Source organism: Schistocerca piceifrons, chromosome 3, assembly GCF_021461385.2.
Source record: "Schistocerca piceifrons isolate TAMUIC-IGC-003096 chromosome 3, iqSchPice1.1, whole genome shotgun sequence".
NCBI classification, from domain to species: Eukaryota; Metazoa; Arthropoda; class Insecta; order Orthoptera; family Acrididae; genus Schistocerca; species Schistocerca piceifrons.
In genome coordinates, this window is record NC_060140.1 from 481,729,377 (window position 1) to 481,752,084 (window position 22,708).

Here is a 22,708-nt window from a genome sequence, read left to right on the forward strand (position 1 = left end):
ACTTGGACAGCAAGCTACACCGCGATGCAGAGCGTCTCTCTTGCAGAGTCTGCCACTTGAGTTTGCTAAACATGTCCGTAACGCTATCATGCATACAAAATAACCCTGTGACGAAACGTGCCGCTCTTCTTTGGATCTTCTCTATCTCCTCTGTCAACCCGACCTGGTACGGGTCCCACACTGATGAGCAATACTGAAGTATAGGTCGAACGAGTGTTTTGTAAGCAACCTCTTTTGTTGATGGACTACATTTTCTAAGGACTCTCCCAATGAATCTCAATCTGGCACCCGCATTACCAACAATTAATTTTATATGAGCATTCCTCTTCAAATCGTTCCGTACGCATACTCCCGGATATTTTACAGAACTAACTGCTACCAGTGTTTGTTCCGCTATTATCATACAATAAATGATCCTTCTTTCTATGTACTCGCAATATATTACATTTGTCTATGTTAAGGATCAGTTGCCACTCCCTGCACCAAATGAACAAATAAAGCGAGTTGGATCTCACACGATCGCTGTTTCCGGAATCAAAGTTGATTCCTACAGAGTAGATTCTAGGTTTCCAGAAATGACATGATACGCGAGCAAAAAACATGTTCTAAAATTCTACAACAGATCGATGTCATAGATATAGGCCTATAGTTTTGCGCGTCTGCCCGACGACCCTTCTTGAAGACTGGGACTACTTGTGCTCTTCTCCAATCATTTGGAACCTTCCGTTCCTCTAGAGACTTGCGGTATACGGCTCTTAGAAGGGGGGCAAGTTCTTTTGCGTACTCTGTGTAGAATCGAATCGGTATCCCGTCAGGTCCAGTGGTCTTTCCTCTGTTGAGAGATTTCTGATGCTTTTCTATTCCTTGGACTCTTATTTCGGTGTCAGCCATTTTTTCGTTCGTGCGAGGATTTAGAAAAGGAACTGCAGTGCGGTCTTCCTCTGTGAAACAGCTTTGCAAAAACGTGTTTGTTATTTTAGCTTTACGCGTGTCGTCCTCTGTTTCAATGCCATTATCATCCCAGAGTGATGGATATGCTCTATGAGAGGGTGGACTTGTTTGATGACGTGAAAGAAGATGAAACAGAAGGCCAAAAGGATATATAAAATTGCATCGGAATTCATAAAATTTATGTATAGAATACATGACAAATGCAGTATACCAAAAGTAGGTAACGTTATGCCAATGCAATGACAGAGTAAAAATAATTTTTTCTTACAATTTAAATTTTATTGAAACCGTGTTACTTTACAAATCCTCCCTCGGACATGTGTGTGTGTGTGTGTGTGTGTGTGTGTGTGTGTGTGTGTGTGTGTGTGTGTGCGCGCGCGTGCGTTTGAAGGAAGGGGGTGAAGATGGTTGCAACTTAAAGCACAATAAACACCAAGGGCTATCAATTCCATTAACAACTGGACAAATGGGCCTATTACTTTTTTCTAAACTTGCGATCGCAAGCTAATTAGTGTGGGCTTTGGGAGAGGAAGCGGATTTACAAGAATCAAAAGCTTATTTAAGCTCGTTCATCTATTACTTCATTAGTAATAATTCCACTCGTAACACATTTTGCAGACAGTATACACGTATACCACTGAATGTACCTGCCAAATTATATCATTGTACGACACATAGCTCAGAAGAAATGACATCATAAGCAATAGGTTGTGTAAAAAGTAGCTTCTGGGAAAAATGGAGCCGAAATTACCCAGACTATACTCACCCAGTGTTTCATGATGAGAGCAGCTAGCGACTGACAACAACTTTTAAATATGATTTCAAATCCTTTCTAAACTCCTCCTCGCCTAAATGGTTAACACATAAACTCACTTTTAATTAATCAGACGTTTCAAGCAGTTTTACACTTGGGATTTCGACTCTTTAAAGGCTCAGGCATTTGCTGATATTCCTCTATCGGCAACATTACTTCTCTTCTGACCATTTTATCGCTAATGCAACTCACATCAACAAAAATCAAACTAGACCGGACGGGAGACGAAAGCTACCTGTACTGCTAGCGCCGGAGCCGAGAGGACCCGTATTTCCTTTGATGGCTCGCTAAAGCAACCACAACCAGTGGAACACTATTGAACATAAGCTAATGCGAACTAAACACGACCGCATACTACTGGCCCGGACTCACCTGTCGTTTACATCTGAGAGAATTCTCGTTCACTGTTGCAGGGCCGTTTGCGACCACTTCCATACAAAGGGGACGTGGGGCTTAAAATACTCCTGCGCCGACCCCCGCCCCCTCCGCACCACAAACAGGTAGGGGTTATGCTGCTGCTATGGCATTATCTTATCGTAACAGTCGTGCACCAGAACACCAGTATTTGATCGGTAAAAATCATGTAAAGCAGCCAAACACTGTCATATCCATTAAGCAATGAAATAATTTGTGAAGAAGCAGGGCCAATTTCCAGTTGAGTCGCAACGTCTGGTGGACGTGCACTTAAGTGACTACCCGCCTCTGAACGTGCTGAGCAGGTGCTGGTTTACATTAGAGTTGAATTTACGATGAACGACGAATAACAGCAACACAGAAAGACAACGAATTCATAACAGACTAAATTCTCGAGTCGTAATAGCTGTGGTTCTGATAAACCTGTCAAATCTGTTATCTACCTCGGTAGCCGCCTAATGATCTTTTCTTTTTATGTACAGAATGGATTGTGCAACTCGAAACATCAAAATATCTTTGAAAATATGCATCCCTCCCGTTAAAAGACAGTAAGGATTGAATTCGTGTAACTGACGGGAGCCTAAAAGATGGCGCGCTATAGTCGTGCTCTAGAAGAAGATAAGTAACTTTGTGCAGCAACTTCTTTTGCTATACATCAGTAGTTAAACCAAGTGTGAACGCATACTGACACGATCTGTTAACATTTATCTTTTTTGGAAACACCATAACAGGATCCTGCTTTCTTGGTCCTGGTAAAACTTGTTGTGCACCCTGTTGTTCAAATGGTTCAAAAGGCTCTGAGCACTATGGGACTTAACATCTGAGGTCATCAGTCCCCTAGAACTTAGAACTACTTTAACCTAACTAACCTAAGGACATCACACACATCCATGCCCGAGGCAGGATGCGAACCTGCGACCTTAGCGGTCGCGCGGAACCAGACTGAAGCGCCTAGAACCGCTCGGCCACACTGGCCCACGCACCCTGTTGTCCCACTTCGTTTTGTTGCCGTTTGGATGATCGGCATGAGCTCAGAAAAAGTCACGTAATATGAGCTTTACCTGGATTTTGCATTTCAGTACAAGATAATCATTAAATGCTGTATTCTTTGTTTATGCCATATGGTATAAACATTTGTAATTGAAACAGTCTTCAAAGGTAAATGATCACGAAAATACGAGTCATACAGCGTTTTGATATACTGATAACACATGTTGATGAAATTCAAGAACCATGGGCACCATTTCGAGAACTTAGGTGAGGTTTACAGTGAAAGCAATTGAAATTGTGATCACACTGTTTCACTATTTTCTCTTTATACGTTCTTTCAGTCCATTCTAACCATCCACGTAAAAAAAAAATTATTGCGCTATACTGTTGTTCTAATTTGTCTGAAATGGAATGCAGACGCCTACAATGGGTTGAGTAACAGTTTTTCTGTCGTATTGTACTTCTCAAACCGTGGGGCGGCATTATTTACATTCTACACTTTTGTATTTTTCTGGTCAACAGAACGTCCTCCAGAATTATCGTGTCTGAATTGTTTGAGCAGAAAAAGTTTCATGTTCTGTAAATCCACGTCATTAAAAAAGGGAGCCCAACTTCCAATAAGAATATAGTAAGCATGATTTCAGCAGTGTTAGATTGAAATCGTTAGTTGCCACTGGGTAGAGCTATGTTCTCTCTTGTTTCCGTCAGTTAATCGTGAATTGTGTATTGTTGTGATTTCTCATCTTGTTTTATCGTAAACGTGTCAGGCGTGCACGTTAGTTGTAAGTCAGGGTGCTAAGTAATGCTCCTCCAGCAACGTGTAATTTTATGGAGAACATTATTCTGCTTACCGCAAATTGATGTTGATCTGTAACAATTGTCGCTTGGCACGTTGTGTTGTAACAGACACGTGTACAAGGGCTATTTAGTGAACCATGTACAACCTTTGGGAAGCCATGTCACTGCAAAATCTTTCAAACGGCGTACAAAGAATAAACTATAAATTACTTGGAATAAACGATGCAAATGACTGACAGCGTGAGCAACATCGAAAACAGCGAATGCATAATACTAATTTAGGTGCAGGAATCGGTATTTATATCTTGCTGCTTTACGCTATACACTGGGCTAAATTCCTCTCTGAGGAATGTCATGTGACATATAATAAATGGGAAGGATAAGCCAAGTAGCTTCTCTGGTGATATTCGAAATATGTGTACGGTTAGTGGATAGCAGATTTCACCCTCTCGCCGCTCTCGTCATAATCATCATCATCATCATCATCATCATCATCGCCACCAACGACTGTGACGATCACAACAACAACGACAACAATAACCATAGCAACAACGTTACATTCCACCACTCCACGAGTATTCGTCACTCGTCACATTCTCGAAGAGTAAAGCAGCTGCCAGTATGGCGTTATATACCCGTTCTAGTCGCATTCCCTCTCCCACTAGATCTATATAACATCAGCAAACTGGAGCTGCAAAAACTAAATTTGTAGGGCAAAGAACTTTTTTCACAATCACGGCTATTTGGTGTACCGTAAGGTACACTCAAGACAAATTAAAATCCGCCAAAATGACACCGACAAGTGGTCATACGACAGAGTGCGAGTGACTTACAAAACGTGTACGAACTGATTATTCAAGAATGCTTCAGCGGTCAAACGCAACGCTATCTACATCTACGTCAATACTCTGCGAGGCGCTGTGGAGTGCTTGGAAAACGATACGTCCCATTGTACACGTGATTAAGGCTATTTTCCTGTTGCATTCACGCATGGAGTGCGAGAAGAATGACTGTGTAACTGCCTCGGTGTATGCTGTAATTAATCTAATCTTATCCTCAAGATACCTATGGGACTTATTTGTAGGGTTGTAGCGGGGTGAGGGATTTTCTCTGCCTCGTGATGACTGGGTGTTGTGTGATGTCCTTAGATTATTTAGGTTTAAGTAGTTCTAAGTCCTAGGGGACTGATGACCATAGATGTTAAGTCCCATAGTGCTGAGAGCCGTTTGAACCATTTTTTGTAGGGTTGTAGTATATTACTAGGGTCACAATTGAAAGGCGGTTCTTGAAAATTACTCAGTATACTTCCGCAGGATAGTATCCGCCTACATTCAAGAGTCTACCAGTTCAGTTCTTTAAACGACTGCGACCATTCTCCCGCGCGTCAAACCAACCTGTGACCATTGTCCTGCCCTTCTCTTTACACGTTAAGTATCTCGTGTTAGTCCTATTTGGCACGGGTCTCACACTCTTCAGCAGTATTCTAGGATGAGTCGCACAAGTGATTTATAAGAAATCTCCTTTGTGGAACGATTGCATTTCCCTAGTATTCTGCCAGTAAACAAAAATCTGAGCCTGCTTTGCCCAAGACTGATCCTGTATGATCGTCGTATTTCATGACCCTACTAAGTGTTACATCCACGTATTTTTATGACTTTAACGATTACAGCTTTGGCTCACAGATAATATATTCATATTGTACTATGTTTTTAGGTTTGTGAAGAGCACAGTTTTAAATTTCTGATCATTTAAAGCAAATTGTGAATCTTTCTACCACTTTTAAATCTTATCGATGTCTGACTTAACATTTGTGTAGCTTCCATCAGACTGTACTTTGTTACAGACAAATGTATCATGTGTAAAAAGTTTGAGAGTACGGTGCTATTAATTTTGTCCTCAAAGCCATTAATGTAGAACTTGGACAGCAATGGTCACAATACAGTTCTCTGGGGTACACCCAAAGCTACTTCTACATCTGTCGATGATTCTCCAAACAAGGTAACACGCTGCGTCCTCCCTACCAAGATATCTTCAGTACATTCACAAATTTAGCCCGATACCACTCACGATCACTCTTTGGATAGTGAGTGTAGATGTAGCATTGAGTCAACTGCTTTTTGGAAATCGAGAAATACTGCACCTACTTGACTGCCTTGAACCAAGGCTTTCAAGATGTCGTGTGAGAATAGTGCAAGTTGGGTTTTATATGATCTATGTTTTCGAAATCCATGCTTGTGTCCAGGAGGAAGTCGTTCTGTTCGAGATTCCTCATTTATGTTTGTGCTCAGACTATATTCTGCAATCAAAGGATGTCAAGGATACTGGACGATTGTTTTGTGGATCACTTCTGCTACCCTTCTTGTTTCTGTTCGGGGGATCTACGACGGATTATAGCTAAGAGGGGATGAATCAGCCGCAAATTGGTTACAGAGCGGGATAGGCTTTCCACTGTGCGTTGTAGCTTTGTTCCGTTTTAGCGATTCCAGCTGTGTCTGAACGCCACTGACATTAATATCTATTTCACTCATCTTTTCAGTTCTAGTGGCTTCAATTGAGGCAACACTCTTGATTTTTTTTTTTTTTTTTGTGTAAAGGCACATCTGGAAACAGACTTAAGCTTTTCTGTTTTTGCTTTGCTACCCTCAGTTTCATATCTAGTCTCGTCTATAACTGTCCAGACACTAATTATGGTGCCACTGACAGCCTTTACATACGATCGTAGTTTTTTTGGGTTTTGTGAAAGATTTTTCAATTTCTGCTAGAGCAGTCAAAGCCTTTACGCAATGCTCTTTCTACCACCAAACACGTTTCATTCAGCATCTATGTATCTATAGCCGTATGCTTAGTTTTATACCCATTATGTGGAGCTCTATGTCTTTAGAAGTTTCTTTACAGCGGTTGCATACCATGGAGGATCTCCTCCATCATGAAGTGTTCTACTGACCACGTATCTATCCAGTACATGGTCAACTATTGTTTCAAAATTGACCCATAGTTCCTCTACACTTCTGCCCAGAGCTAAGAGTTTCATGTTCGTCAGTGAGATATCACACTCCTGATTCTTTATCTTGTTTACCGAACACGTTTATGAACACTGGATAGATTTTTACCTACCAAGATCGCTAAATTATTTATTCATATAGATGACCGGTTTCGGCAGTCCTCTGTTCTCTTCATCGGATCTACTGTACCGAAGGAGGAGACTGTGTAATGACGTGAAGATAGATTGAAATTTATTCAGTGCTCATAAAACTACTAATCGCCTCCATTCTGACGATGTCAGAAGGATATGTGAAAATATATATCTTTCTACATGTTTTAATTGACCTTCGTACTTTCGTATTCATTATTGCTACAACTGCCTCACTGGCGCTGATACCAGTTTCGAATTAGACATCCTTAAACAGGTCAGGACCGATGTTTTCATTAGATGTAATGTATTTGATGTCTCCTGGGGGACTTATATGCAGTTTCAGTATCCATCTCGATGGATTATAGTTTTTTGCCTGTTTGCAACAAATACACCACCTCACTTCCCATTTCCCTATGCTTTTGGTATATACTTAAATTTTCCGCTAAGATCTCACTTGCCGGCCACGGTGGTCTCGTGGTTCTAGGCGCGTAGTCCGGAACCGCGTGACTGCTACGGTCGCAGGTTCGAATCCTGCCTCGGGCATGGATGTGTGTGATGTCCTTAGGTTAGTTAGGTTTAAGTAGTTCTAAGTTCTAGGGGACTGATGACCACAGCTATTAAGTCCCATAGTGCTCAGAGCTATTTGAACGAACCAAGATCTCACTTCTGTCAACTTAAGGTTTTAAAGAGACCTTTGTGCTTTCTAGTATTACGTGAGCTGCATTGATTTTTTGGAACGCTTCAAACTCTAACACTTTGCTGCGGATACTTCGGCAGTTAATCTCTAGGATTTTAACATTCGTACCTACGGATAGGGGGAAGGAGTATTGATTTGGATCTTTCACCGTGTCTTCCGTGTTTCCTACAGCTATCGTTATTTCATCGGATGGAGGGACGCCTAATCTCTATGCCTCTAACGTGTAGTTCACAACTGACCCATTTAGGCCGTCAGCTTTCGCTGGTGAAACTGCAGGAGACCAGTAAGTCACATACGTAGTTTCTCTGTTTGTTTTCATAGTATAATTAAATACTTTGCAATTATTGGTTAATGGCTTTGTTTAATTCTTAAATTCACTGGGTACTTTTTGTATTTGAGAGGTGTATTCATCCATTTTAGTAACACTAACGTGTACATTCACGCATTCTGCAGGGCAGTGGTCATCTGTTTGTTTCGGTTGGCTAGTAATCACTTATTACAGCTCGATCAGTCATTAGCCTTCATTGGTAAAACACCAGGAACCTTTTTAAATTACATTCTTAGCTTTTTCTGTTTTTTTCCATAGTTCAGTTCTTAAGCTAGTGGTAGTAGGATGGATAGAGCGTGTGCGTGTTGTGTTTAGAAGCACGAGAAGCTGGCTGCAGTTCAACAACAGCTGAAAACGCTTATCGCCACGGTCAGCCGTCTGCAAGCTGTTGCCTCGGGGTGTGGCGGCAGAGGAGAAACTGGTGTGCCGCATGGAACACCACAGGTGTCGTTTGTTTCGCCCACGGGCTCTGCTGTCGGGACACCGAGCGTATCCGACAAGGGGGGCATCCGCGCTCCCTGCAGGGTGAATGGCGGTTTAGGCGGCCGTGTCGCTCATGGCGGAGAGTCACTGTCGAGGCTGATCGCTTATCCTCGCCCATTCGCTCTGTAGGTGCACAGTTGGCCGTCCCTTCAGGAGCGTACTATCAGGCACACGGCTGGAGGCTTTTGATAGTTACTGGGAGTTCCAATGTTAAGCACATTGTGGAGCCTCTTAGAGAAATAGCGTCTATGACTGGAAAGAATTCCAGTGTGCACTCGGTATGTCTACTGGGTGGCCTCTGTTGAGATGTGTATGTGGTTGAGACCCTCGATTTGCCTGCAAGTCAAAGGACTTCGCATGTACAGGGCGAAGCAAATTTTTGTTCGTGTAGACACCACTGGCCTCTGGCACTTTGCTGATGCCACCCTCAGTTTCTACGGGTGGCTTGTGAAAGTGGCCATGATTGTTGGCTTCACTCGTGGGGTGGAAGAAAAGCTTGCAATTTGTAGCATCGTACCAAGAGTTGATCGAGGTTATTTGGTTCGGAGCCGAGTTGAGGGTGCCAGCCACAGGCTCCGTCGACTCTGTGATGATTGCGGCTGCAGATTTCTGGACTTTAAATATGGGGTCGAGTGTTGTAGGATTTCTGTAGATAGGTCAGCTGTCACCACACAAAGAAACCGGCAACTGGGGCTGCAGATGGGTTTTTTTAGGAGAGGCATAGTTTGAATTTCTCTTATGATCGCTCGCCAGTCGATTTGCAGAGGGAAAAATCTGACTACGTACAAAATAGAGATACTTCGGCCGTCAGAATTTTAACGTAAATTGTCGAAGTATTCGTAACAAAATTCCTGAACTTATTGCCCTCCAGGCAACCGCAGCTGGCCGATAACGGAATTAGAAAGTTTCGAAATATTTCTAGAGGTTTGGGAAATCTATCGGAAAGACTGGTTAGACGCCATAGGAGGGAGGACTGTTTATTGCTGACTACACGATATTGTGTCAATCGAAGTCGAAATTGAGTTATTTGTTACCGAGTATGAGGTCTAGGTCAGCTCAAGTTAATTATTGGATGTTTTTACCAGCCACTTGATTCCCCAAAAACCGTTGTAAAATCATTCAAGAAAACTCTACGGCCAGTAGCGCGGAAGTACTCCGATCGTGCAGCATAAGCTGGAGGCGAGTTGAATCTACCGTGTATAGACTGGGGTAACTATGGATTCACTACACGTGGTACGGATACACAGTCTTGTGAAGTACTTTTGAACACTTTTCGAAAGCTTCCTTGTACAGCTAGTAAGACAACCCACACGCAGTGGAAATATATTAGACCTTCTAGCTACAAACAAGCCCACCTTACTGACGGTGTCAATATAGAGACAGGGATTAGTGATCCGCCACGGAGCGGGCGGCCACTCCCGCCGGAGTTTCGAGTCCTCCATCGGGCATGGGTTTGTTTGTTATCGCTATCGTAAGTTAGCTTAAGTAGTGTGTAAGCCTATGGACCAATGACCTCATCAGTTTGGTCCCACTGTAATTCACACACATTTGAACATTTGGTTAGTGATCATGGTTTCATCATAGTGACGATAGTTGCTACAGTTAATACGTCGATCAAGAAATCCAGGATCGTATTCATGCTAGTAATAGCAGATAAGCAATTGTTAGCATCCCACTTACGCAATGAATGGACATCGTCTGGCTCCAGTATCATGCAAAGTTTAAGCAAAGTGTGAATTGCCCCCTGGTGACGAATATGCCAGATAAGTGGCTTAAGGGTGGAAAAAGAGTCTCTGTGGTTCAATATTGAAATTCAGAAAATGCTGAGGAAAGAGAGTGTTGTACTCTCTGTTCAAAAATGAACGCGCAAATGTCTACAGGCAGAAGTTAGTGGAGATCCGTGTGTCAGTAAGAGGATCAATGCCCGAAGCTTACAACTTCCACCGCCATCTTGATCTTGCGAGAGCCCAAGAAAATTAGGGCCATACGTAAAATCACTAAGCTGGTCGTTGTCTTCTGCCCCGTTACTCGTCGACCAGTACAGGGTAGCAATAGAAGAGGAAATATTAAGTTTTAAATTTCAAATTTAAGGAACCATTCATAATGGAGAATTGTAGAAACATAAACAGACCGTCGTTTGAACAACACTCAGACTCCTCCACAGAGGAAGTATAAATAGGCATCGGTGGCGCAGAAAAAGCAACTGATGGAGTTGAAAACGGATGAGTTACAAAGTCAGATAAAATCCCTATTCGGTTTTAGACAAAGTGCTCTGCAGGACCGGCCGCTTACATAGCTTGCCTCTGTTTCGCTCATCGCTCAGAGCGAGGTCCCAAGCAAATGGAGAAAGGGCAGGTGACTCTTGTACGTATGAAAGGTAAAAGAACTGAGCCGGAAAATTACAGATCAGTATCATTAACATCGGTCTGCTGCAGAATTCTTGAACACATTCTGAGTTCGAATACAATAAATTTCCTTGCGATAGATAAGCTTCTGCCCATGAATTAACACAGATTTAGCTAACATCGATCGTGTGACACTCAGTTTGCCCGTTTCTCACAGGATACCCTACAAACCGTGAATGGAGGGCAACAGGCAAATTCCATATTCCTAGATTTCCGAAAAGCATATGGCACGGTGCCCCACTGCTAGCTGTTGACGAAGATCCGAGCATCTGGATTAGGTTCCCAAATATATGAGTTGTTCGAATACTTTTTAAGTAATAGAATCAGTAGATGTCGTCTACAGCAAGTGTTCATGAGACAAGATGGTATCGTCAGGAGTGTCCCAGAGAAGTGTTATAGGCCGCTATTGTTCTCCATACACATCAGTGACTTGGCGGACTGTGTGAGACGCAGTTTATGGCTATTTGTTCATCACGTTGTGGTATACGGGAAGGTTTATCAAAACTATACATGATTGTCTAACTGGGATTGCCGCTATCATTCTTTGAATAAAACTATGGCATTTCAGTTTTTGATCGCTATTTTTTATTTTCAATAACCGGTTTCATGCTAGCTGCCCATCTTCAGATCATATATTGCAGTTACAGAGTAACCTGTCAGTACAGAACTATTGGTTCGCTGTCATAACTCATTATGTACCCTCCGCCATACACCGTATGGCGGCTTGAGGAGTATATATGTGGATGGAGATGTAGATCCTGCAACTGTCAGCCCTATGGTGCAAATCAAGTAAGTCAAAGTCTAGCTTGTCGCAGAACCTTCATAGTCTCTGTTTAGCCTTCCTCTCGACTCAAAAAAATGGTTCAAATGGCTCTGAGCACTATGGGACTTAACATCTGAGGTCACAAGTCCCCTAGAACTACTTAAACCTAACTAACCTAAGGACATCACACACATCCATGCCCGAGGCAGGATTCGAACCTGCGACCGTAGCAGTCGCGCGGTTCCGGACTGCGCGCCTAGAACCACTAGACCACCGCGGCCGGCCTCTCGACTCAGAATGAGTGTTCAAGATCTGTTTTGGGGAGAATATATCCAAACTGTGAGCTTTCCTAACCTCCATGAGCAACGCTGGTATTCTTAACCTCCTTTGCTAGTTGCTAGTATGATCCAAGTATGACCTCAGAGCCCAGATTCTTGGTACCGTTTGTTCCAACCTGCGCAACAATTTGCAACTGGTGGCCCCTGTTCCCCCAATGGCTGCCGTAATAGTTTTCGACATCCTGAATGATACCCTCAAGCATATACAGTGAGTAAATCTGATGTCCCTCCCCATCCCTTGCTGCCATTTCTCTAAGGGGTACCATTATTCGCCGTGTGTTTGGATTACACCGATTAAAAGACCTGCATCAAGGGACGGCGAACACAAAGGGATAGGCCCTTTGTGTTCGTTTCCGCTTGACACAGGACACAGGACACAGCAGATTTCCCAAGGGGTGGAGCGAGTATACTGGCCTATTTCGGTTTCAGTGAAATGCAGCACCTTGACACACAGTCAACAAGGATTTAGAGCCAGCCGGTGTGGCCGTGCGGTTCTAGGCGCTTCAATCTGGAACCGCGTGACCGCAACGGTCGCAGGTTCGAATCCTGCCTCGGGCATGGATGTGTGTGATGTCCTTAGGTTAGTTAGGTTTAAGTAGTTCTAAGTTCTAGGGGACTGATGTCCACAGATGTTAAGTCCCTTAGTGCTCAGAGCCATTTCAACCAAGGATTTAGAAAACATTGCCCTTGTGAAACCCAACTAGCTCTTTACTCACACCAAGTGTTGACTGCTAATGATAAGGGATTTCAAATTGATTCTGTGTTTGTAGATTTCCAGAACGCTTTTGACACTCTACCACACAAACGGCTTGTAGTGGAATTATGTGCTTATGGAATATGGCCTCAGTTATGTGAATGGATTCGTGTTTTCCTGTCAGAGAGATCACAGTTCGCAGTAACTGGCGGAAAGTCATCGAGTGAAACAGAAGTGATTCCTGGCGTTTCCAAAGGCCTCAGCTGTTTTTTTATCTATATAAAGGATTTAGGAGAATATTTCAGCAGCCGTCTCAGGTTTCTTGCAGATGATACTATCGTTTGTCGTCTAGTAAAGTCAGTAGAATATCAAAACAAATCACAAAACGATTTGGAAACGATATCTGTATGGGACATAATTGGCAGTTGAGGTTAAATAATGAAAAGTGTGAGGTGATCCACATGAGTGCTAAATGGAATCCATTAAACTTCTGTTACTCGATAAATCAGTGAAATCTAAAGGCCGTAAATTCCACTAAATACCTAAGAATTACAACTACGAACAACTTAAACTAGAAAGAACACGTAGAAGATGCTGTGGGGAAAGGAAAAAAAACTGCGTTTTATCAACACAACACACAGAAAATGTAACACTACTAAATAGACTGTCCACTTTATGCTTGTCAGTCCTGTTTTGGAGTGCTGTTACGCGGTCTGGAATTCTTATCAGATAGGATTAAAGGAGTACGTCGAAAAATTCAAAGAAAAGCAGCACGTTTTGTATTGCCGCGAAATAGGGGAGAAAGTGTCAGTAACATATACGGGATTTGGGGTGCACATCATTAAAACAACGGGGTTTTTGGTTGAAGCGGAATGTTCTCATGAAATCTCAGTCACCAGCTTTCTCCTCAGAGTGTAAAAATATTTTGTTGACGTCGACCTGCGTAGGGAGAAACGATCATCATAAGAAAATAAGGGAACTCAGAGCTCGCATTGAAAGATATAGGTGGTCGTTTTCTCCGGGCGTTGCTCGAGGTTGGAATAATACAGAATAATTGTGAAGGTGTTTCGATGAACCCTCTGCGAAGCACTTAAGTGTGATTTGCAGAGTATCCATGTAGTTGTAGATGTAAAACCTGTTAGCTGGATGGGTGCAGCATCCTGCGTTCTCCCTGATCTCTGTCTCCTCTGTACAGGACGCTTAGACCTACAATTTACACGCCACTCACAGTAAAGTACACGTGTAAATATGGGTTCTGTATTTCCTACAGGCGAGACAGTATCCACAGATGATGGTGGTATTTGAGGTACATTTGGTATTTCTGGTACACAGCTGTTGGTAGCCCTCTCAACTCACCCACTCGCAGCAGCTTCTAATCACTTTGGAATACTCAGGGAGATATAATAGCTGTTTGCGCACAGAACTAAGTCATCCCTTGCCAGAGAAAAGCAAACAGAGTGGGGCTATCTTATGTCCGGTGCAATATTTTGCGGAGAAGTAAAAAAATAACTTACGCCTGCTGCAGTGTTTTTCAGAACAGGGAACAAATAACTTTATACTAAGCTTGTTGACTTTCTTTTAATTTATGCGTCTGATATACTGCAATTACGCTATTCCCAGTAGCCTTTTGCAACTAACGAGACATTTACTACGACAACAGAAAAATTGGTCCAAGTTTTAGTGCTTCTCTGAAAAGTTTCTCGGGTTATGGTCACGACGAAAATTCGACAGTAGCGTTAACTTACGATACGCGTAGGCAATATACACACCAATTAAAGAAGAGAAATAATGTGGCACTATATCTTACTTATTTACAGTAAGTGTTAACCACAAACACCGATTCATTACGAAATAGGTCATGCAAAACACCTATAAAGTATGGAAATCTTTGGAAACGTTCGAAATTTCTCACAAATATGCCTTTTCCACGTAATTATGTAATGGAGTTTGGGAACGTTTACTGTTGACGATATAATACCGTACAGTATATCAGATTCCTCAGAAGCACCTATTTACTATGTTAACAGCTGAGGTGTTGTTGTCACAGTTACGAGACCTATTCCTTCAAAGCCGACCGGAGTGGCCGTGTGGTTCTAGGCGCTACAGTCTGGAGCCGAGCGACCGCTACGGTCGCAGGTTCGAATCCTGCCTCGGGCATGGATGTGTGTGATGTCCTTAGGTTAGTTAGGTTTAATTAGTTCTAAGTTCTAGGCGACAGATGAACTCAGCAGTTAAGTCGCACAGTGCTCAGAGCCATTTCAACCATTTTTATTCCTTCAGATAATAATTACATTTCATCAGTTCATACGACTTTAAAAAAAACTGTAATTCCACGTAAAACCTCGTGGATACGACATAGCAATTAAAATATTTGTTGTTAGTTACCTTGAATATGTCAGTTTCTTCTGGAACTATCTCATTTTGCTTTCTACAATAAAAGACTGGGAATCTAACGATTTATATTACACTGACAACTTAGTCGGTGATCTTGTCGGCCAAGGAATGGTTGTGAATTATTCTCTAGACTGTTGTTCAGGTCTCATGCTTGTAACCAAAGAGCAGTTACCTGTCGCATGACATGACCTTTTCATCAGGGTACTCTAATGTCAAAATAGATACAGACGCTATGGGAGAATGTCCGCATAACCTTCACCTGTCATTGGTCCTAGCAATCGGATTATGGGGCTTGATTACGACCCAGACTTTAACTGAGCAACTTCGGCCTCGATATGACCTTGTTGACATGTAGGATGCCCAGGTTCATGCAGTATATGCCACACAGTCACACGCCCACCAGTCTCTTCCTTTACTCATATCTTTGCACATGCACACCCACACGCACGCATCCGCAAACGCACATCAACGGCCTACTAACCCATGTACGGCTTGGTGCCCGACATGGATGTCGCCAGCTGGCCAGGCTCGAGGACGGTGGCGATGTTGAAGTCCGTCAGATGGGCGTGACCTGCAACACAAACACAAAGAAAGTCCACCTGAGTCATGCGACGAAGTAATAAGATTATGACAGTGTTACAGGAATTCAGATCCAATTCACTCATGTTATTCCCTTACAGTATGTTCTTGTGATCTTTTGATATGATTTGGGAAGCTCGCCCACATTCGGCAATAGCTAGTGTGAAATATGCGACCCACCATTCACTTACGTTTCACGTAGTGTTCCTAATTTACTTAAGGCAAGTACTGTTGTCGCTTACAAAATATCGAGGTCAATTTACTGTCGCAATCGTGACAATTCCAAAACAAGGAATACCTCTAGCGTCATAAACAACTTTAGATTAAGTTTTTATTATTATAAATATACTGTATCTTCATTTTATAGGGTATTTACATTTGGAATGCATAAAAATAGTGGGATCCCCTCCCCTCTTCCCCCCCCCCCCCCCGGTTGCGTATTTGCGTATCTCTTCCTCCTTCTCCCCACTCCCTGCACATCACTCATGCCACACTCTCTCTATCCATATCTTTCTCCCTCATCTCTCTCTCCGTCTCCTGCTCCCCCCCTCTCTCTGATCATATTTATTGTTATTGAAAATTGAACTTTGATTGGGAATAGATGTTCCAAATGAATAGGTAAACTGGTGGGATTCATTAGTAGGAGAGACCTATCCAGCTGCTAGGTACGTGACGATAGTAGCTTTAATGACAGCTTACAAAATCTATGAACAAGTAGGATTATAAAATAATCCAAAAACACAATTTTACTGTTTTCAGCTTAGCATGTTCTTTCTCGCAGCCGGTTTAACACACTGTGTTTATCGTCCAGTATGTCTGTATCTCCAGTAGCTTTGGCTGGACGTTATCTGTCTGTCAGTCAATCAATTTATCTAGGACGGGTTCCTCCAACTGAATATTTCCTTGAATTTGTCTGATCTGAAACAAAACAGTTAACCATCAAAGTATTGAAATGTTAACAAACATCGTTCATTGTTCCAAAGTCGACCAATACATTCTTGGCGTAATAGACTGTGGGGTCGATTCTGAATGCCGAACGTTCAGTTCGAATTGTCATATTTGGCTGTCAACATGTGGCAGCAGAACTGTGAACATCAGTTCATCTTTCGGTATGGAAACATGTGACTGCAGAACCGTCAAATGGACTGTCATACGTCGGAGACGTGTTTGGAGGCAACCCGGTCAGACTGAAAGCCTTAGACACGCTGTCCAGCGAGTGGAGCAAAGTAGAGGTTCCCTGATGTTTTGGGGTGGCATTATGTGGGGCCGACTTACGCCGCTGGTGGTCATGGAAGGCGCCGTAACAGCTGTACAATACGTGAAAGCCATCCTCCGACCGATGGCGCAACCATATCGGCAGCATAGTAGCGAGGCATTCGTCTTCATGGATTACAATTCGCGCACCTATGGTGCACATCTTGTGAATGATTTCCTTCAGGATAACGACATCGCTCGACTAGAGTGGCCAAAATGTTTTCCAGACATGACCCTGTCGAAGACGCCTGGGATAGACTGAAAAGGATTATTTATGGACGACGTGACCCACCAACTACTCTGAGGGATCTACGGCGAAACGCCGTTGAGGAAATTGGAGAATCTGGACCAACAGTGCCTTGTTGAACTTGTGGATAGTATGCCACGACCAATACAGGCATGCATCAATGCAAGATGACTTGCTACTGGATATTAGAGCTACCGGTGTGTACAGCAGTCTGGACCACCACCTCTGAAGTTGTCACTGTGTGGTGGTACAACATGCAATGTTGGAATAAAATAGATTGCCTTACATTTCGATCTATGGAAACCATGATGGAAACGACTACTAGAAGGCATAAGAAGAAGTTCGAAAAGTTACAAACTTATGCAGAATCTACAAATAATATAGTGATGTCCGAAACTGTTATTAATAAGTCAAACAGAGTTTTATCTCAAGACGAAATTTCAGTTCTTGCAAAAGGAGGAAACTACTCTATAACACCTCCGAAAGTTCCTGTTGAGGATATTATTGCAAATGTAGAAGCAGGTATACGTACTCTCCCCAAAGAAACTGCAAATGCAATCCGGATCGAAACTACCAGAGTATTATGCCGCAGTAAACCTCTGGAAAGTAATTTAACCAATGGCGAAAGAAAGGCTCTGAGAGATTTAAATGCAGATGAAGACATAGTGATTGTTCCTGCTGATAAAGGGAATGCTACGGTCGTTTTAAATACAGAAGATTATCAAAGCAAAATTTTGAATCTTTTAACGGCAGGGCAATACAAAAAACTTAAGAAAGATCCTACAGCCAGCGTACTACGAAAAACAAATAGTTTGATAAAATCGGCCACTTCTATTCAAAAAGAAGAGAAAAGAGCTTTATTGAAGACTGAAGCTATGTGTCCTAGACTCTGTGGGCTACCCAAGGTACATAAGAAGGACTTTCCTCTGAGACCGATTGTTAGTGCTATCAATTCTCCTACGTACGAAATAGCAAGATATCTAACAACTCGCTTACAACCATATTTAGGAAAAACGGACTCATATATAAAGGACTCACGTCATTTTATAGAGAAAATTGAAGGTTTAATTCTGACTCCTGAAGATATTTTAGTAAGTTTCGATGTAGTATCTTTATTTACCATGATTCCAGTTAATGAAGTTATGGATTTTATAATGGATATTTTTCCAGAAGATCTGACTGCTCTTTTCTGACACTGTCTTACTTCCAGTCATTTCCAGTGGAATAATGAGTTTTACGAACAACTTAATGGCGTAGCAATGGGTAACCCATTGGGTCCTGCAGTAGCTAATTTCTACATGGAGAAATTCGAACAGTCAGCCTTGGAAAAAGCAGATAAGAAACCATCTCGCTGGTATCGGTATGTAGACGATACATTTGTGGTCTGGCCTCATGGTAGAGAAGCCTTAGGCGAATTTTTTGATTACCTTAATAATATAAATCCAAGAATCCAGTTTACCATGGAGAGAGAAAATGATAACAAAATACCGTTTTTGGATGTTTTAGTTATGAGACAGACGGATGGAAGCTTGAAACAACAGATTTTTAGAAAAATAACGCACACAGACAGATACTTACATAAAAACTCTAACCACCATCCAAAACAAAAAAGAGGTGTGATTACAAGTCTCGTTGACAGAGCCAGACGGATTTGCACGCCGGAGTATCTAGACGACGAATTAAAACATCTGAAGCACGCTTTTGAGAGAAATGGCTACTCAAAGAAAGAAGTAAGCAGAATTCTGCACCCAAACAACAAAAAGCTTAAGGACAAGTCCGAAAAACGATGGAAGAATACAGTCTCTCTCCCTTTTATAAAGAAAGTAACGGATCAGATTGGAAAGATTTTAAGTAAACATGATATTAGACCTGTTTTTAGACCAACGAAGAAAATTTGTCATGTTCTTCGGTCTGTAAAAGATAAACGCGCTCCTCTATCAGCCAGTGGCGTATATAAAATTCCGTGTACATGTGGTAAAGTTTATGTTGGAACAACAAAAGGAAGCGTAAATACACGGTTAAAAGAACACAGAAGTCTTTGCCGATTAGGAAAAACAGACAAATCGGCTGTAGCAGAACACGCTTTTCAGCCAGGAAATCATCAAGTGAAGTTTTCCGAAACAAAAATTTTATCTACGACGACGAACTATTACCCACGGCTTTGTAGAGAAGCAATTGAAATATATAAACATAGGGATAATTTTAATCGGAAAGAAGAGACCATGAAACTTAGTGATATTTGGACAGTAGCACTACAGAATTGCTAGACAGTTTTATCCGTGACAAGATTACGATCGATAGTTAAGTTTTATCTCTGACAAAGGTTATCTCTGCATATCACGTGTAACTCTGGTCACGCCCACTTTCTACGATACATAAGCCGCTCTCAGACGTCCGACCCGTCAGTCGGCAAGACTCACCGGAGGAGAAATACCCCTCTGAAGATGTCCAGCGAAGCACTGGACGAAACGTTAGGAGCTGAAGAGTTTCATGGACCACGACCTTACATCCCGCAAGGTTTACCAGAAGATATGCAATGTGTAGTTTTCATGAGCAATAAAAATGGCGGAAATGACGTTTATGTTGACCTCTATTCGAATTTCTGTACAGGTTCCGGAGCTCTCGGAACCGAGGTGATGCAAAACTTTTTTTGGTGTGTTTATTTGCTATCAAGTTACATAATATGTGGCGTGCCTTGTAATTTATGGACAATTAACTAGTGTAAGGACGTTTATGAAGAACGTAATAATAGTGTTCATGCCTTTTTGAAAGTAGATAGCATCCTGAGTATTTATTATCAATGAATTATCGTATTATAATGAGAATTCATCAACCATATACAGAAACGTCTAACCAACGAAATCTCAAGAAGTGAAAGTTTAATATCTTTGAATTTCAAAAATTACGACGGAAGTAAGTCACCGCCAATTAAAGGATATGTTTCCGAATGAAGGAAAACAATAAGTGCCTTAATCTGAAAACAATCAAATCCTATTAATATTCATTAAATAGATAAATAGGTCATTAAATTAGAATGTACCAATATTTGAAGTCTGCTTATCTGCATACAGAGAGTAGCGCTAATTGTTGTGAGGCGGTATAGTACCATCTTTGATTGCTATGCTAATGATTATCACCTGCGGTACTACCACACATAATTGATAGTTCTTGACCAAATTTACGTGAAAAGATATTGTGCCCATATTTCAGACGAAGTAGCGATCTAAAAGAATTTGCTTTGTCGTTCCCAGTGTTGGACTTAGTTAAAGGTATGAATGATACACACTCACTAATTATAACAACAATTTTTCACTTGTCTGGTTTTGATGCGCTGCGTTTTTGATAGTGTCTCCCTTGAAACAGTACAAAAGGGATATACCAGAATAGGAGAAACCCGGGCCCGGTGTGGTCTCTCTTCCCCGATATGTGGCGCGCCGACAGAGCCAATGGTCCCAATCGATCTCCCTCTGTCACGCCCAAGGGCTTTGTCGCGCCACTATTGTCCCCCTTCCATTGCTCTGCACTGATTCGCCTCCTTTTACTGCCCTTTGGACACAGTACTCCACCAAATACAAGTTGACGGTTTCTGTAGTCAGTACCTTGAAACGTTTATTTAATTAAGGCGACGAGTATACTATTATAGCAGCACGTTTCACACCAGTTTATCCATTCATATTCACCTCGATGTGATACTGAAATGAGAAAGCGGACTCAACGCAAGCACTGAACAATTTAATACCTACACAAAAAGTGTTTATGACGAGTGTCGGAACTACGAGCGTTTCTTTCCCACTATTTCCAAAAAGTGGCGTGAAACCTAGCTTCCAGCGAAGTGACACGTTGGAAAACATTTGAGTGTGACGGAAAAAGCGACTCCGTAAAACTCTGGTAAATGATTATTAATTTATTTTGAGACGACAAACAACCTTAATATAATGAGGAATAAACGACAATAATAGCAGTACACATATTTTTGGAATCAGTTTCAATTATTGCAGATATTCCAATGAAAACATTCTTGTTTAGTTTCGTATTGCTTATAGTAGAAAACTATGAGGTCATTATTGGTGAAGAACGAAAACAGCCATAAATACTTCCAAAAAACTTTATGTTAACTCTGTTACCTGTTTCTAGATTTTGCAATTAACGTAACAAATTCAGCAGCAACATAGATAAAAAGCTAAATGTTTGTGCTGTGAAATATTTATGGTATCAAACTTTGAAATCAGTAAAACTACAGAGTATCCTATTTGGTTTCCAAAGATGATGAATGCTAATATTTGACTGGGGAATAAAATGATAAGGCTTTTTTCGGTAAAACTTAACTGAAAAATGTTTAGATTGATAGCAGTATGACTAATTGCAACAACTGTTCGGGTAAAGTTGAACAACATATATAGAAACAACATATAGAAAAATTTGGTGACTTGGCTTAAGGGAAGTGACTAAATAAAACAATCTTACCCTTAAAAGGTTTAATATTATAAACGACTAGAATATATAGTGTAACAGACGAAAACTGGTTTGTAAAATGATAAATACTGTAGATTATTACAACAGTGAAACTTATTTCCATTGTCAATGAGTAAAATATTCTAAGAAGAACAAACGGAACAGTCAATTAATGCAAAAACATTACTTCTAGAACACATGTCTGAGGCTGCAAATAACATGATGTCTGTAGTTAAGAATGCTTTGTTTAATATGAGTCTGCATAGTCGTGAAAACGCATAACGTTCAAGACAAGAGAAAAGGCCGTACACTAGAACAAATGAAAGTGTATGTAACTTCTTATCCCATTCATGCTCTTTTCCTATCTACACAATATACGCAGTGGCGCTGGTTACATAAAATGGTGAGAACTTATGCCTCAGCATATATTGAAACCCGACATTCACCGACCGATAGCTCCACAAACTTTCCAGTCACCACCCGAGCCAAAAAGACAAAACATAACAAGCTCGCGACGCCCACAAGACGAATTTGTGGGCCGCAACAGCTCGGAGTCGACGGGCAACATGTGCTTTATGAGAAACAATGGCTTCCCCATAATTTCCAAGAAGTAGCATGATACCTAGCTTCCAGCGAGGTGACATGTTGGAAAAAAATATCATGTACCGCCAGCGAGCCACACATTCGCAGAGTTGGTCGTATGTTGCGCAAACACGGCGTAAAGACTGTTTAGAAACAGACGTACAAGATCAGCAAAACACAAAAGGGGGCCAATCACAATTTGGGGAGCACATCGCATATCCTCTAGGGTAAAATATTCAGGAGATAAAATAGTCCCCCATTCGGATCTCCGGCTGGGAACTACTCAGGAGAACGTTGTTATCAGGAGAAAGACAACTGGCGTTCTACGGGCCGGAGGGTGGAATGTCAGATCCCTTAATCGGGCTGGTACGTTAGAAAAAGTAAAAAGGGAA

The 22,708-nt window shown here is 41.7% G+C and overlaps 1 protein-coding gene across 1 annotated transcript in view; it reads right to left on the bottom strand.

Moving 5' to 3' along the window:
• The window catches only part of LOC124789737 (serine/threonine-protein kinase 32A), a 603,517-nt gene that overhangs the window by 72,335 nt on the left and 508,474 nt on the right, over nucleotides 1–22,708 (bottom strand). The window contains exon 6 of the mRNA XM_047257189.1: nucleotides 15,684–15,773. Coding sequence (XP_047113145.1) covers nucleotides 15,684–15,773 — 90 coding nt within the window. The remainder of the gene's footprint in view (nucleotides 1–15,683; nucleotides 15,774–22,708) is intronic.